Here is a 17011-nt window from a genome sequence, read left to right as displayed (position 1 = left end):
GTTGGAACTTCTTTACTTCCACTGAGCCGATCGGCTCTCCCTGCCTTTGCAGGTTCTCCCAGTCTCTCTTCCATCTGTGGAAAGTCCTCTTAAACCCAGTGAATTTGGGTAGACCTGTTGGCTTTATTCTCACCACTGGTTGGGGAACTGGCATAGGTTGAGTCTCTCTTCCTCTTCTTTCCCCCTCTACAATTCTTTGTACAGTGAGGAATTGACCTATGGCTAAGCCCCGCCCTCAAATGCGATGAGCCAATCACAGTGCGTATAGCCATTTCCATACACTCGGACATTCTCTGCCTAGACGTCCATTGAAATGCATTACAGAAAGTAAGTTTCGTTTGGTTTTATGAGCTTTTTCTGAGATTTGAAGTTTAAAAATGGTCAGACGGTGTGCATGGGGTACATGCAAGTCTGACACAAGTTATTTTGAGAGGCTGGGTGACGGGGTGTATTTTTTACCCTTTCCTAAACCACATCTCAACCAAGAAAAGTTTCTCCTTTGGATAAAGTTGTGCAGTAGACCACAACATCAACTCAACGTGAGTAAGATTAACAAGGATGTCTACATCTGTTCTAAGGTAAGTCAACATCGTGTTTGAGGCAACATATTGTCACTTTGCTGGAAAGAAATATATAAATATAAATATAAGTTATCTTTAACATCCCTAGCTAACATTAGCTAAAGTTAGCCTAACGTTAGCTCCTAGCTGCATTGTTCATCATGTCACCTTGTTTGCTGGGAGTACATTAGCATATTTTGTTCTAGATTTTGTACTTTGGTGATCGTACATCATTGTTAGCTGTTGTCCAAAGGGCTCTAGTTAAACTAACGTTAACTTCTGGGGCTTAGCTTCATTAACTTATCTGTAATCACAGAGATAACAAAGGTTGGCAAACGTTATGCTGAATGATTCAATGCAAATACTGTAGCACCAAACTAACGGAGAGACACTCTTGGTAAAGATGGTAAAAAGGCCGTTACCCTTTTCTCATATTCTGAGCCAAAAACCTTAACTTCAGTGGTACTTTGATGCACCAAAATTTGATCGTTGTGTCTCCAAAAATCATCAATTGCCTCCTGCGAAATGCCGTGTACTGTGACACCTGCCATAACGGCGGTCACTGAATGTTGATATTTTGTCCGAGTGAGTGGAGGGGGGCGTGGCTTAGTCATAGGTCAGTTCTGCCCTCCTGGCTTCAAGGTTGTTGCCGAGTGCTCTCAGGTCCTTTACTCTGCCTTCCAGGCGTGCTGTCTGATCATGTGGGATCCACTTTTCCCAGTCTTTCAGGCTTGCACTGCATCTTGGACAAGCCTTTTTGCTCCTTCCAGCTGCAGTTCATAGCCGTCTCTATAGATAGCAGTGATGGGCTTTGCATGAGCTCTTTCACAGGCTATTCCTGCTTCTTGGATTGCAGAGTTTACCTCATCTTCACCATATCTTGGCCAGAGGTTGGATTGGACTGCTTTCCGGAATTCATCAAGTTTTACGTCACACTCTGTCATTGTCTTTTCAAGCTCATCTTGCTGGTGCTTGTCGAGCTTGACTTCTTCACCCTCATCAGTTTCAGTTTCAAAGTCTGCCAGTAGGCCAGCCCTGTATTCATAATTTGTATCGCTGACATGCCTTGCCAGGTAAGTGAGCTTGCTGAACTCTTCTTGTCGTTCATGCTTGATCATGCTATCTGCAGCTTTGCTCAGGTAGTTCGCTTGCTTGGTGAAGGCAGTTTTAGCTAAGGTTCTCTCTTGCTTCAGGTTGATTGACTGTTTTCCCAAGGGTTTCCTTTGCCATGGTGAAGAGTTTCCAGTCAATTCTTCCTTCACGTCGACAGCTTGCGTGACTTCAGGCCTTTGATCCTTGTCTTCACTGCCATGCTGGTTATCAACTGTCAAGTTGTGCTTTAGAAAGCACACAGTGTATATATATATATATGTGTGTGTACAGTACAGGCCAAAAGTTTGGACACACCTTCTCATTCAATGCGTTTTCTTTATTTTCATGACTGTTTACATTGTAGATTCTCACTGAAGGCATCAAAACTATGAATGAACACATGTGGAGTTATGTACTTAACAAAAAAAGGTGAAATAACTGAAAACATGTTTTATATTCTAGTTTCTTCAAAATAGCCACCCTTTGCTCTGATTACTGCTTTGCACACTCTTGGCATTCTCTCGATGAGCTTCAAGAGGTAGTCACCTGAAATGGTTTTCCAACAGTCTTGAAGGAGTTCCCAGAGGTGTTTAGCACTTGTTGGCCCCTTTGCCTTCACTCTGCGGTCCAGCTCACCCCAAACCATCTCGATTGGGTTCAGGTCCGGTGACTGTGGAGGCCAGGTCATCTGCTGCAGCACTCCATCGCTCTCCTTCTTGGTCAAATAGCCCTTACACAGCCTGGAGGTGTGTTTGGGGTCATTGTCCTGTTGAAAAATAAATGATCGTCCAACTAAACGCAAACCGGATGGGATGGCATGTCGCTGCAGGATGCTGTGGTAGCCATGCTGGTTCAGTGTGCCTTCAATTTTGAATAAATCCCCAACAGTGTCACCAGCAAAACACCCCCACACCATCACACCTCCTCCTCCATGCTTCACAGTGGGAACCAGGCATGTGGAATCCATCCGTTCACCTTTTCTGCGTCTTACAAAGACACGGCGGTTGGAACCAAAGATCTCAAATTTGGACTCATCAGACCAAAGCACAGATTTCCACTGGTCTAATGTCCATTCCTTGTGTTTCTTGGCCCAAACAAATCTCTTCTGCTTGTTGCCTCTCCTTAGCAGTGGTTTCCTAGCAGCTATTTGACCATGAAGGCCTGATTGGCGCAGTCTCCTCTTAACAGTTGTTCTAGAGATGGGTCTGCTGCTAGAACTCTGTGTGGCATTCATCTGGTCTCTGATCTGAGCTGCTGTTAACTTGCGATTTCTGAGGCTGGTGACTCGGATGAACTTATCCTCAGAAGCAGAGGTGACTCTTGGTCTTCCTTTCCTGGGTCGGTCCTCATGTGTGCCAGTTTCGTTGTAGCGCTTGATGGTTTTTGCGACTCCACTTGGGGACACATTTAAAGTTTTTGCAATTTTTCCGGACTGACTGACCTTCATTTCTTAAAGTAATGATGGCCACTGGTTTTTCTTTAGTTAGCTGATTGGTTCTTGCCATAATATGAATTTTAACAGTTGTCCAATAGGGCTGTCGGCTGTGTATTAACCTGACTTCTGCACAACACAACTGATGGTCCCAACCCCATTGATAAAGCAAGAAATTCCACTAATTAACCCTGATAAGGCACACCTGTGAAGTGGAAACCATTTCAGGTGACTACCTCTTGAAGCTCATTGAGAGAATGCCAGGAGTGTGCAAAGCAGTAATCAGAGCAAAGGGTGGCTATTTTGAAGAAACTAGAATATAAAACATGTTTTCAGTTATTTCACCTTTTTTTGTTAAGTACATAACTCCACATGTGTTCATTCATAGTTTTGATGCCTTCAGTGAGAATCTACAATGTAAACAGTCATGAAAATGAAGAAAACGCATTGAATGAGAAGGTGTGTCCAAACTTTTGGCCTGTACCGTATATATATATATATATATATATATATATATATATATATATATATATATATATATATATATATACATATATATATATATATATATATATATATATATATATATATATATATATATATATATATGTATATATATATATATATGTATATATGTATATATATATATATATATATATGTATATATGTATATACGTATATATATATATATATATATATATATAGATATATATATGTGTGTGTGTGTGTGTGTGTAACATACTTATTGATCCTTCTTCTCCTGCAGGCCACTCAGGGTCCCTGCATCACCCCCAAACCAGGCATGCTGGACTTCGTTAACAAGGTCAAATGGGACGCATGGAAATCTCTGGGCTCCATTTCACAGGTACACCTGCTCCAGGTGAAACAAAGAGAGGAAACTAAAATCCTTCAGATTCTTCTACTGCTAAGTTAAACTGGTGGAACTGTAATCAAATATGGATGATTGACTGACACTAAAAGCTCTGTTTGTGCATTTGGACTTCAGTTTCACTCCCCAGCCCTGTATGTACTTTCAGATATCCACCTAATTTTACCTTTTGTTTATCCCTTTACAGTTATGTCAGAGCAGTGTTACTATTTCCTGCTGTTGATGCTGTTAAAAGCTTTCCACCGGTGTTGTGACGTTGTTGTAAATGTAGTGTTTGTGGAGTTTTGTTAGTGATGCTTTTCTTTAGGAATAGCAAGTGCATAGAAACATATTCTGCTGTATTTGGTTCGTACATCTGTTTTAAGTGTTGCCGAGAGGAAGAGTTGAAGAAAAGACTGCCAGCTGCTGCCAATCAGCCAGAGGTGGAGGATGTACTCTTGTCATATCAATCAATCAATCAATCAATTTTATTTATAAAGCCCAATATCACAAATCACAATTTGCCTCACAGGGCTTTACAGCATACGACATCCCTCTGTCCTTAAGACCCTCACAGCGGATAAGGAAAAACTCCCCCAAAAAAACCCCCTTTAACGGGGAAAAAAAACGGTAGAAACCTCAGGAAGAGCAACTGAGGAGGGATCCCTCTTCCAGGACGGACAGACGTGCAATAGATGTCGTACAGAACAGATCAGCATAATAAATTAACAGTAATCCATATGACACAATGAGACAGAGAGAGAGAGAGAGAGAGAGAGAGAGAGAGAGAGAGAGAGAGATGCAGGTAATGACAGTAGCTTACAACAACATTAATGAAAGTAATAATATTATAGTTATAGTTCTGGCTACTGTGGTACAATATGTTGAAAGTATGTATTAATATCTGACAGTATACTTGTGTGACAATAGTCATATGTGTATAATAACAGTAGAAGTATGACTAATGACTAATGATGGCAGCAGCAGCAGGAGGCATCTGGCAGGACCACGGCAGCAGCACAACCACACACGTCACGCTGTCCAGGCACCGCTGCGGCATATCAATACTAATACTACAGTTAGAAATACTCTGTTTGTTTTAAGTAAAAGTCCTGCATTCAAAATGTTACTGAAGTAAAAGTATCAGTATCAAAATATACTTAGAGTACTTATTATTCAGTATAATATATATGATATTATTGGATTATAATTATTAATGCATTAATATGTTGATCAGTTTAATGTTGCAGCTTGTAAATATGGAGCCCATTTTATTGACTATTTATACTGCTGGGTAGATTGAGCTATGATAATATATAATCTATTGATTATATTTGTATTAGTAACTAAAGCTGTCAGATAAATGTAGTGCAGTAAAAAGAACAGTAAAAAGGAAAGTAAAGTACAAGTACCTCAGAACTGTACAAAGTAAAACAACACGTCTTAAACAAACAGTTAAATTCACCTCCTCTCTTTGTGTCACTCAGGATGAAGCTAGACAGCAGTACTGCGACCTGATTGGCTCCCTGGTGGCAGCAGAAGGTGGAAGCTCCGCCCAGGTGGCTGCACAGCTTGCTGGGAGCAGGACGACGTATGAGACACTATTGGTCACCACAGTGGATGACATCACCACCATTAAACTGAACCGGCCGACCAAGAAAAATGCCATCACCACTGAGGTGTGTTTTATGCACATTAGGAAGAAACAGGAAATCTAAAATGTTTTTTTTTTATCCCTCCACACTAGCGATAGCTGTGGCCAGAGGTATTACGTTTTTGGGTTGTCCATCTGTCTGTCCTACCCATTCTTGTGAACGCAATATTTCAAGAACACCCTGGGGAATTTCTTTAAATTTGGCACAAATATCCACTTGAACTCAAACATGAACTGATTATATTTTGGCAGTGAAAAGTCAAGGTCAATGTGACTTTTTCCATCTAAGTCTCAGGAACGCAATATCTGAAGCCTTGTGGGGATTTCTTCTAATTTGGCAACTTTAGCTTTTTAGTGGCGTCCAGTTAAGCCATGCTGTGCCGGCATGGCTTGACTGTTATCAGTTTCGATGCCCGGAGATGTCCGGAGTAGGTCCAAAAGCAGGACCGCCACTCAAGCAGGTACCGGTGGCGTCTTGACCGCAGCCAACACCCAACCACCATGTATGTTGTGAGACTCTACACACCTCTGTCTGCAGGAGACCAGAGAGAAAGGCGTTTTAAAAAAGTCTCTGTGTGTTCAGCTCTCAGTACTTACGTAGCTTCTAACTGAATCTCTATAGTTTGGAGTTTAGTTTCTCTCCTGTGTCCTGTTTTTACTTACATATCTGCTTTATTTTACTGTTTATGTTCACCATCAGCCATATTTGAAGTTGCTGTTCGAAAACTCAACATTTCCGTATTTTGGTGCTTCACAATAAAAGTTTGTACAAAACAAAATAACAGGGAGCATTTATTTTTAAGACTCTATAGGTATTAAAATATGTTTATTACTGAATTAGCCAAACTTTATTAGCGGCTTTTCATCAGTTAAGATAAGTGTAATACAGAGTTGGGTAAGGGTTACTTTAAAAGTAATCAAAGTACTTTACTGCATTACCCCCTGAGTAAAGTAACTCAAGTACTTTTAAAGTACTTTTGAGTATTCTACATTTCCTATTGGGCAATGGACCACAGTGCGCTTAGCCTACATTTTTTGTCTCCAAAATTAAAGTTATGGACCACTTGCCCTTCACTGAGATCCAATTCTCCCATCACAGCCGTCACTTTGACCAGTAGAAACACAGAACGATCTGCTGCTGACAACTGTATGACAACAACACCCCAGCGTTTTTAATATTTCCTCTAGGGATGTTACCACACAGAGTAAAAGGGGGAAATGATGGTGTGAAACAGCAGAGGCACTTTGTTAACCCGCTGAGTACTGTCATTAGCATCAAGCTAGCAAACAATGTTATGTCCTCATAATGGAGACGGACATACAGTAATAGCATTAACAAATAGAGGCTTTTACTCACCACAACTGCAGAGGCTCCCAGCTTCATTTGAAACAAACTACATTATAGACGGTCCATTATTTATTAATCCCTCTATATCTTTATATTTTTACTTTTTATCTGTTCCTGTTGTCTTTATAAAGTTAACATATTGTGCTGTCATTTCAAACTCAACCCTTCCTGAATTTCTTTCAAATTAAAAGCCCCTTATAACCTTGGCTGAGAGAATTCCTCCATTTTCTAAATAGGCTTTTATTCTGAAACATTTGTAGGAACTTGGTTGTGGGGGATACAGTAGCTTGAATGTTTACATACGGTACTTCAAATGTAGCTCCTGCCATCTGCTGACACTTTTAGGTGACTACAACAACATGTCGGCTGGCACATGAACAGACACAGTAACTGAAATAATAGTAAAAGTAATAAAAAAGGACAAGAATAACTCGATGACCTCACACACGTCGTGAAAGACGACCGGGGATAATTGGTGAGTACCATCGTGTAGTGTGTCATGTCTGTCGGCCAAGTCACAGCACGATTTTGTGACTCCACAATCATGTGATGTGACATAGTGACTTTAAGAACAGGCAGAAAAGTTGTGTAGTGTGTACCAGGCATAATGCAAGTTCTGAGTGTGACCTGTCTGTCAGCAAGTCCTCCTCCACCTTTTTTTAGACTCCACCGTAGACGATGGCAGCATTTCTTCTACCATGTAGCGAGCCACAAGCTTCAAGTTTATCTGTGGATTACAAGCAACGTGTAAACCATAGCCTCTACTGCCAACTTTTTTACCAAAAAACACTTTCTGTAGCCGAGTTTATTTACTCCAAACCAGTTGATGGAAACACGTCTAATTCAGATTTCTTTTTGCTTGACAATTAAGGGGAAACACGATAGAGGTTAATTCTTAACTTTCTCTTTTCTTTCAGATGTACAATGAAATTATTGCAGCTCTGCAGCAGGCAGCTAAAGACGACTCAGTCATCACTGTTTTTACTGGTACACACTCACACACACACACACACACACACACACTAAAGGACTATGTTGAGTTTTTGCAAAGGTAAAAACCATCACAACTGCAAATAGTGTGTTTGGTCTGATGCAGTATGTATTTTAAAGGAATAATTTGAATTTTTGAAGTGGGTTTGTATAGGACACTTATCCATAGACAGTTTATTTAATGCAGTGGATATCAGTCAACATGCTCCCAGTTCGGAAAAGCAAGCTGGATTCCAACATTGAAGCTCAGCAATGTACCGCTGTGGATGTGAACAGCAACAAAATCTATTTTTGACACCCCTCCAAAAAAAATCTCTATCAGTTTAGTTGTAGGCTAAGTTGAGACAGTTTTTCAATGCTTTACCTTTTCATCAGACAGCCCATTCTAGCGGGGAAGCCGTTAACTGCTTCAGTTCCTCATCCATGCTGTCTGCAAAGCCACCAGATTCAATTAAGAAAAACAGTAATTTTAACTCGCTGAACACAGGAGCTGCTGGTCTACTCATGGTTCCCGCGCTGGTGTTAAAAAGTCTTAAATCCAACAATCCAATTTTTTAATTTTTAATTTTTTTAATTTTGGTTATTAGGTCTAAAAAATTAGGTGTTGGTCTTAAAAATGAGATTAGCTCTCTATTGTGTTAAAAATGTTTAGTGTTCTCGCGGCACTTGCTTAGCTAGCCAGCATTCCTGCTTGCTGCAGAATCAAGTGACTCCCTGACCACGGCTAGCCTACGCTGCGCCGTGGTAAATATGCGTTTAGTTTGAGTTGGTTGAACGTAGACTGTCGTTTGCTCCATTTAAGAGCTTCTAACTTCACTTTGTTTTGAGTTTCCATGCTCGCTATGTAATTTGAGAAGCCATGGGCAAGTGTAGGTTTAATGAGCTGTGGTTAGATTAAAGAGCGTGTAGGTCCTGGTTAAAAGCAGCGGATGGGAATCCGCACGAAGCCCGTTGCACTTTGTGCAAAACAAATATTCAACTCGGAACATTAGGGGTAAAGGCTCTGGAATCGCATGCGAAGTCCTCGAAACATGAGACCCAAATAAGAGGTCTGCAACACACCAGACAACTCTCCTCCATGCTTCCTCCTTCGGGGGACCCAGTGCCTGCAGCACCGGCTCCGCCTCCAACCTCCCAGCCACCCGCTACCGCTACCCAGCCTCCCGGTACCTCTACTCGGCCTCCCGCTACTCAAGAAAGAATCGACCTTGCGCTGGGATCCACGCCAACACTGGTGGCACAAGTGGTGTGGACGCTGGAAACCGTAGTTAAACACCAGTACTATAACAGCAACGAAGGCATAGGGAAGCTTTTTGCCCACATGTCCCCCAATTCCGACATCGCGAAAACATTTGCATGTGGTGGTGATAAGACGGCTTATATCACAAAGTTCGGTTTGGCAGAATACATCAAGAGGGATCTCGTCGCGAAAGTCAACAACGGACTGTTCGTTGTTATGTTTGATGAAAGTTTGAACCAGGTGACCAAGACCAAGCAGCTGGACATACATGTTGGTTTCTGGGATGAGGGGGAAGTCCAGTCGAGGTACCTGGGGTCCCAGTTCATGGGACATGCAACCGCGCAGGACTTGCTGGTGAGTGTCAGAGTAAGTAGCTAATGCAAATCAATTATTTATCTGTTCCATTTGGTAGCTAAACATTTTTCTAGAATGCCACTAGCTGTAGTATCCCAGCTAACTTTATATCAGTGGGCCTATTGTAGGCTAACGTTAACTTAGCCTACTTGTCTCATCTGTGAACATACTATCAACATGTATATTCATTTTCAGCTTCATAGGAATGAGTGTTTGAGTACATTTGAAATGCGTGTTGGTACGTAGCCAATATTGCAATTATCACAGCCATTTGAATATTCTCAGTCACCCTTCCTGTAGCTGCAATTGAGTATTAGACTACACATTTGTTCATCCTGCAACCCTTGTTGTTTTCATTTGTAATGCTGAACACTTTTTGTGTTTCAGGAGTGTATTAACCAGCTCCATCTAAGGAGCCTGGTCTCTGTGTCGATGGATGGTCCCAGTGTAAATTGGAAATTCTTCAACCTTCTCCAGGAGGAGCAGGCTCATCTCCATGGAGGTGTGTTTTAGAATCATTACTATATAAAGTGTCTTCATGATTATTTATCACACAAACACACAACTCATTTCCCTAAAGCCTATGGCCAAAGCCCTGGACCACTAGGGAAGAGAAAGGACAGCCTCCAACTCTTCTATCTCTCAACAGTCACATCATGTCCTGTTATACCATATGTCACTTTCCTACAGACACAGCAGAGAAGGGTTTTAAACTGATATGGTTATATACGTTTTCTAATAAAGTTATATGAATTTCAATGACAGGTAAGTAGCTGGTGGCTGTGGGGAGCTGTGGTCTTCACACACTTCACAGTGCCTTCAAGTGTGGCTTTGTGGCATGGGAGCTGGACAGACTGCTGAAGATATAATAAGTCTGTACTACATTCATAATCCCCCTTTGCGTATTTTTGCTGTAAATATTGATTTGCAGTCTGATCATGATCTCCACACCTCTGCTGTTAAACCCAATAGACCCCTTTCACTGTTTACAAACAATGTACTAGCTGCCTGGAAACAGAGATGTAATTGATCAAATTAATGAATGCACCTCTTCCATTTAGTGTGACACAGCCATTCCAGTGATGGGGCCACAATTAATGTTATCAATTCCACCTGGGAGCAGTGGAGCAGTTTGCTGCCAGTATGACATCATCAGAAAAGGGGTGTTTAAGAATAATAAGAATAAGAATAACTTCATTCATCCCTAATGGGAAATTCAATTATCTGTCAGCTCATCTATTATATGTCAAAGAATTATAGAGCATGATGGCTGTTGGTATATAGGATCTTCTGTATCTCTCCGTCCTGCATCGAAGAGAGAGGAGCCGTCCACCACAGTTTTTTTGGTCCATCAAGGTGTTGTAGAGTGGATGATCTGGGTTGTTCATGATGGCCTCTAACATCTTCAGTGTGCATCTCTCCACCACCTCCGTCAGTGTGTCCAACCTGACTCCAATCACAGAGCCAGCTCTTTTGACTAGTTTGTCCAGCCGCCTTGCATCTTTGTGTCTGATGCTTCCTCCCCAGCAGACTGCAGCATAAAACAACACACTTGACACCACAGACTGGTAAAACATCTGCAGCATCTTACTACAGATGTCGAGAGATCTGAGCTTCCTCAAGAAATAGAGGCGGCTCTGCCCCTTTTTGTAGAGAGCGTCTGTGTTTAGGGACCAGTCCAACTTATTATCCAGGTGTACACCTAGATACCTTTAGCTTGGCGCCACCTCGATGTCCACCCCACAGGTATTCACTGGCTGAAGAGGGGGCTTGGACCTGCGGAAATCTATGATCATTTCCTTGGTCTTTGAGGTGTTCAGGAGGAGACAGTTCTTGTGACTCAAGTCACTGAAGGCTTTTATCAGGTCCCTATATTCAGACTCCTGCCCATTCCTGATACACGCCACAATAGCAGTGTCGTCCGAGTATTTCTGGATGTGGCAGGGCTCAGAGTTGTATTTCAATGTAGTTGTATTTGTATTTGTATGTTGGGTTGGATGGTGTTGAACGCGCTTGAAAATCAAAGAACATGATTCTCACATAAGCGCCAGGTTCCTCCAGATGAGCTAGGGCACGGTGAAGCATCTAGAGAACAGCATCGTTCACTCCAATGTGTTGTTTGTATGCAAACTGCAGGGGGTTGGGTCTCAGTAGGCGTAGAATCAGCCACTCCAAGGTCTTCATGATGTGCGAAGTGAGGGCTACTGGTCTGAAGTCATTAAGTTCAGCTAGACATTTAATTTTTGGTACCGGCACAACACAGGAAGTCTTCCACAGTGCCGGGACCCGCCCCGACTGTAGACAGAGGTTGAAGATCTTGTGGAGAGGTTGACACAGTTGGGCAGCACAGTCTTTGCAGAGCCTTGGACACACACCATCTGGGCCAGCAGCCTTCCCAGAGCAAAGTCTTCCCAGCTCCAACCTCACCCCCAGGTCCTCCAGGGAGGAGGAGGAGGAGGAGGAGGAGGAGGAGGAGAAGCATTGGAAGTGGGAGTGGCTGCCGTATTGAATCTGTTGAAGAACTGATTGAGTTCATCAGCTCTTTCTGCATCACCCACCACTGGCTGTCTTTTCTTGTTGTTGTAACCAGAGATGGTGTTGACTCCTCTCCACATTTCACGGATGTTGCTGTGTTGTAGATTCCTCTCCAATTTCTTTTTGTATTCCACCTTTGCCATCTTAAGTCTCTTCTTCAACTCATGTTGCACTTGTTTGAGCCGTGCTTTGTCACCATCTCTAAAAGCTGCCTTCTTCTCATTGAGGATTGCCTTTATGTCACTGGTAATCCAAGGTTTGTTATTGTGGAAACAGCGTACAGTCTTTGTAGGTATGACTGTGTCTCTACAGAAGTTGATGTAATCAGTAAAGCAGTCAACCTGTCTATCAATGTCCATGATATTCTCCTCTGTTTCCAGCAGCACATCCCAGTCTGTGCATTCAAAGCAGTCTCTTAGAGCCTCAGTAGCCTCTGGTGTCCATTTCCTGACTGTGAGTTTAGTTGCAGACTGCCTCCACACACGGGGTTTGTAACATGTCTGCAGAAGAACCAAGCTGTGATCTGACCTGCCCAGTGGTGGTAAGGCAAAGGCTCTGTAAGCTTCCTTGACATTGACATACAGCAGATCAAGGGTTTTATTTTCTCTAGTTGGACATTTAACAAACTGTGTAAATCCAGTCAGGTGAGAGGAGAGGGAAACATGGTTGAAGTCTCCTGATACTATCAATAGTGCCTCAGGATGTTTAGTCTGTATCCTAGCAACGAGTTCATGGAGAACTTCACATGGAACTTCAGCAGTTGCCTTGGGTGGGATGTACACAAGTATTGTTATGATATGACTGAATTCTCTTGGTACATAATGTGGCCTCATACCAACTGCCAAAAGTTAAATATCTGGACAACATCTTCTCCTTGACAGTAATATGCGCAGGACTGCACCATCTCTGGTTCACAAATAAAGCCAGGCCCCCACCTTTTTTCTTGCCACTAGCTTTAGAGTCTTTGTCCGATTGTATGAGAGTGAAGCCAGGTAGATCCACGTTGGAGTCTGAGATGTTTTGATTCAACCACGTTTCCGTAAAACACATGAAACTGCACTCACGGTATACTTTCTGAGTCTTCACCAATATCTCCAGTTCATCACTCTTGTTGGGCAGACAGTTGACATTTCCCATGATGACTGATGGCAGAAAGGGCTTATATCTCCATTTCCAAGCCTTCACCTTTGCACCAGCATGGCAACCACGAAAACACCTATTAATCTCGGCTGGAAAAGGATGGTGTCTCACAGACTTGCTCCGTTTCAACGAAAAAAGCTCCTCTCTTGAATTAACTCTTCTCTTAACAGAAGTATCCATTAGTAGTTGAGAAAAATATAATAAAAATTCAGTAAAACTAAGTACAACCATAATGTAAATTTTATCTGTGCACATGGTTCCCCCCACCGACAACCCACTGTACAACTCTGTACATTGCTGTTGTGTTAACTGAAACTTTTATTCTAATTCTAATTATTTAATTTTTAATTTGTATTTCTATTTTTCAGTCTTGTCATGGACATGTCATGGAAGCCATCAAAAACATTTCACTGTACAATGTTTTTGAAGGCAATGCACACATAGTTAAACAATGTGCCAGCGAGGAGGGAGGACTACATGCAGGTCACCAAGTCAACAGTAAACTTTTATTTCAACCAGGGTAGTTTCAGTGAATCAAGAGGGTTTTAGTTTTGTATGTTGCCACCTTTTTCACTACAGAGTTTGCAGGTCTCAATAATGACCAATACATGTCTGATTGTTGATGTACTGATTTATGTTATTTTTCTCACCTTTCTTTATATGTTTTGTGATAGGTGATGTTATACTGGAGCAGTTCACTGTTCTCCTGTCCCTTGAGGGGAAAAGTGAGGAGTTCCACTCTTTCCAACCCATGCGAAAGAGAGTGGACGTCTTCTTGTGTGATGTCCTCAGCAAGCCCTACCCTGACCTCTGGGCTTTTTGCCAGAAGCTGCTCATCTTGTCTCATGGTCAACTGTCTGTCGAGAGAGGCTTATCGGTGAACAAAGAGGTGGAGACAACCAACATAATGGAGGACACTGTTGTTGCTCGGCGGCTTGTGTGCAACTATGTCGCTCTACACTGAGGTGTTACTAAGGTGTGTTAATTTCATCAAGTTTCTTCATTTATTAAAAAAAACTGTCAACAGGCACAGCGGTAGAGAGCTTTAAGTGATCTATTAGTTTTAAAAGCAATGCAATGTTTTATAATACAATTACATGAATTTCCCTGACAGGTGCCACTCACTAAGGAGCTCCTGAAGCCTGTGGAAGGAGCTAGGACCAGGTACTGTGACTACATTTCAGAGGAGAGAAGGAAGAAGGAGTTAGAAGCGCAGGCTCAGAAGAGAAAGGCTGCAGAGGACAACTTCGAGAAACTAAGAACGAGAAAGAAAACCATCCTAGAGGTGTGTCAAGGTCTGGCCAGAGAGGCTGATAAGTCAGTAGAAGAGGCAGAGGCCAAGTCTGGCACGAAGCTGGCCGAGCTCATCTCCAAGTCAAATATCCTGCGAAAGGGCAGCGAGGAGAAGTTGGCTGAGCTTGAGATCATTGAGAAGGAGATAGAGGCAAATGGAGCAGAGCTCAGAAAGATGAAGTGACTTTTTTGTTGTTCGGGACTAGTTCAGTTTTCTTATCAACCAGGTTTGATTGCTCTGGCTTTGATCTGAACTGAGCTTTTGTGACTGTGTTCATATGAAATGACTGTTTTCTACTTTAATAAATTCACTTTTGATTAATTTTGGGACTTAATTATTTTATATTTATTATCATTCAGACTTTTTTGTCTGTATGGCAGTGAAATCCCTAATTTCATCACCTCGAGGATGACAAAAAGCTATCATATGGTGTCGCGAGTAGGTCTAAATTCTATTCAAAGAGGTCTAAAAAGGTCTCCAAAAGTCTTAAATTTGACTTGTAGGAACCCTGTCTACTGCTGCCTTGATCAGTTAGTTAGTTTGTGTTATTGTGTGACCTATTGGGTGAATCTGGACTAACCCTTTAAAACACTTAAGTCACACAATAACACAAGCTAACTAACTGATCGAGGCAGCAGTAGACCATCACCTCCAGTGTTCAGAGATGTTAAATCACTGTTTTACTCAGTGGAGTCTGGTTTTGAATCTCAGACTTTTAGACTTTTTAGACTTTTATTTATTTGCACATATAAGTATAAAACAAAACAAATACATATACATATCTCTCTTGGTAGAGAGGAAGATAAGGAAATGTGCAGGTGAGGTCGGAAACCCGAAAGGCTTATAGAGTGACCTCACCTTGACCTAACAATAATTTAAGCAAAGAAAAGAAATAATATTGGCATAGAATTAAAAAATAAATAAATAATAGTAGTAATAGTAGTAATAATAATAATAATGATAACACTAAATAAATAAAGGGGAAAAAAATTATATGTTCTGTTAACTTCAATAATAGTTTCTTTTTGAGTATTGCCAAGGAAGAAGAGCTGTCAGCCAGTTGGTGATGTTCATTCCACAACAAAATCCCTCTGTATTTGATGGTATACTGCCCTCCAGTGGTATTGCAACGGGGTCGGTGCAGGTGACCTGCTTATCTTGTTGCGTGCAAATGGAAACTTGAATTTATGCGAAAGTATTGTTGAAATTGATTTGGTAGTACATAGGCCTGTCACGATAACAAACTTTGCTGGGCGATTAATTGCGTCAGAAATTATTGCGATAAGCGATAATATTGCGTAATATTGTGCTTTTAAGACCATTTTTATTGTTGTAATTTTGCTGTTTTGAGACCATCTTTTAAACTTCTATAATGATAATAAAGGCATAATAATACAAGTACACCCTTAAACATTTATTTAACGATAATATTTAGGAATGCAAAAAAAGAAAATTTGAATATCAGAAATAACATGTAAAACTACCAAAATAGATAAATAAAGACCTTATAAATACAAAAAAAGACTCTCAGTCCCTGTTAACAAAAAGTGCACTGTAATAGAAAAAAAAAATCAAACAACCAAAAACAATAAAATGGACTCTCGGTCTCTTATCAAAAATTGCACTTGAAAAACCCCCAACCAAAAACGATATATAAATTATATATATATATATATATATATATATAATATAAATAAATAAATGCCGTGGCATTTGGTTTAGGAACAAGTTCCATGTCTTTCTCTTAGCTCAACTCTTCTCTTTTTTTCTCCGCCTCGTCTCCCCCTCACGAAGATCGCAGTGTGTGTGTGTGTGTGTGTGTGTGTGTGTGTGGCCCATAGCCCCGCCTCCCCCACAGAGACAAAGACTCTCGATGACAAGAGATTTCCCTCCGTTCATTACGCTAATGAACCAACTCACCTGGCTGCCAGATGATGCACGGCAGTGAATGCTCTTGTCGTCCAGTCTCTTTGGTGGAGAGAGACGAGGAAAATAAACACGCATGAATATGGCAATTAATCGCGGCCGGAAAAGTTACCGTCTCCCTTTAAATTTACCGTGCAGTTAACCAACTTATTGCATTTCGCGACAGGCCTAGTAGTACATGACATTGCTTTGTAGATGAAGATGCAGATTTGGATGATGTTAATATCAAATATAGCGGTACAGCAGTACATTGACCAGCAGAGGCTGAGATGCATCTGCTGGATTGAGCCATGATCTGTTTGGAGACCAATAACAAGGAAAACAAATGCAAACATTTAGATAAAAAACATCAGTAAGCATCATTTAATGTGTGTTTTTTTAATCTGATGGAAGGATTTTTCTGTCAAAGTTGAAACAACAAAGATATGATGGGTTAAAATGTGATTTGCAGTGCCCGCCCCTTTGACTCCAACAGAACTGACATAAAAGTCTAATTCCTCCCATGCGGTCACTGTCATCGATACCTTTCCTTCTTTGTAATTTGCTTGTTCAAAGGCCCCCAAAAAAGGGCGTAGCAA

General features: G+C 41.4%; 2 protein-coding genes across 2 annotated transcripts in view; both read left to right on the top strand.

Annotated features, from left to right (window-relative positions):
- Positions 1 to 17011, top strand: part of eci2 (enoyl-CoA delta isomerase 2) — a 102821-nt gene that overhangs the window by 23106 nt on the left and 62704 nt on the right. Inside the window, exons 4-6 of the mRNA XM_033638973.2 lie at positions 3851 to 3949; positions 5440 to 5631; positions 7872 to 7941. Coding sequence (XP_033494864.1) covers positions 3851 to 3949; positions 5440 to 5631; positions 7872 to 7941 — 361 coding nt within the window. The remainder of the gene's footprint in view (positions 1 to 3850; positions 3950 to 5439; positions 5632 to 7871; positions 7942 to 17011) is intronic.
- On the top strand, positions 7948 to 16101 carry LOC117264756 (uncharacterized). Its single transcript, XM_033638977.2, has 4 exons — positions 7948 to 9538; positions 9926 to 10040; positions 13888 to 14189; positions 14328 to 16101. Exons 1-3 carry the CDS (start codon positions 9023 to 9025, stop codon positions 14175 to 14177), a joined length of 921 nt encoding a protein of 306 aa, XP_033494868.2. The 5' UTR covers positions 7948 to 9022; the 3' UTR covers positions 14178 to 14189; positions 14328 to 16101.

This window comes from Epinephelus lanceolatus, chromosome 20 (genome assembly GCF_041903045.1).
Source record: "Epinephelus lanceolatus isolate andai-2023 chromosome 20, ASM4190304v1, whole genome shotgun sequence".
Classification (NCBI taxonomy): domain Eukaryota; kingdom Metazoa; phylum Chordata; class Actinopteri; order Perciformes; family Serranidae; genus Epinephelus; species Epinephelus lanceolatus.
The sequence above is the reverse complement of the archived record's forward strand: the minus strand, read 5'-3'. Positions and strand labels throughout refer to the sequence as shown.

What these genes read in the sequence shown, in the direction of transcription:
- LOC117264756 (XM_033638977.2), top strand. Translation starts at nt 9,023, where the DNA reads ATGCTTCCTCCTTCGGGGGACCCAGTGCCTGCAGCACCGGCTCCGCCT. An exon ending in CAACCGCGCAGGACTTGCTG is followed by an intron (nt 9,539 to 9,925) that starts GTGAGTGTCAGA and finishes TTTGTGTTTCAG; the next exon opens with GAGTGTATTAACCAGCTCCA. An exon ending in GCAGGCTCATCTCCATGGAG is followed by an intron (nt 10,041 to 13,887) that starts GTGTGTTTTAGA and finishes GTTTTGTGATAG; the next exon opens with GTGATGTTATACTGGAGCAG.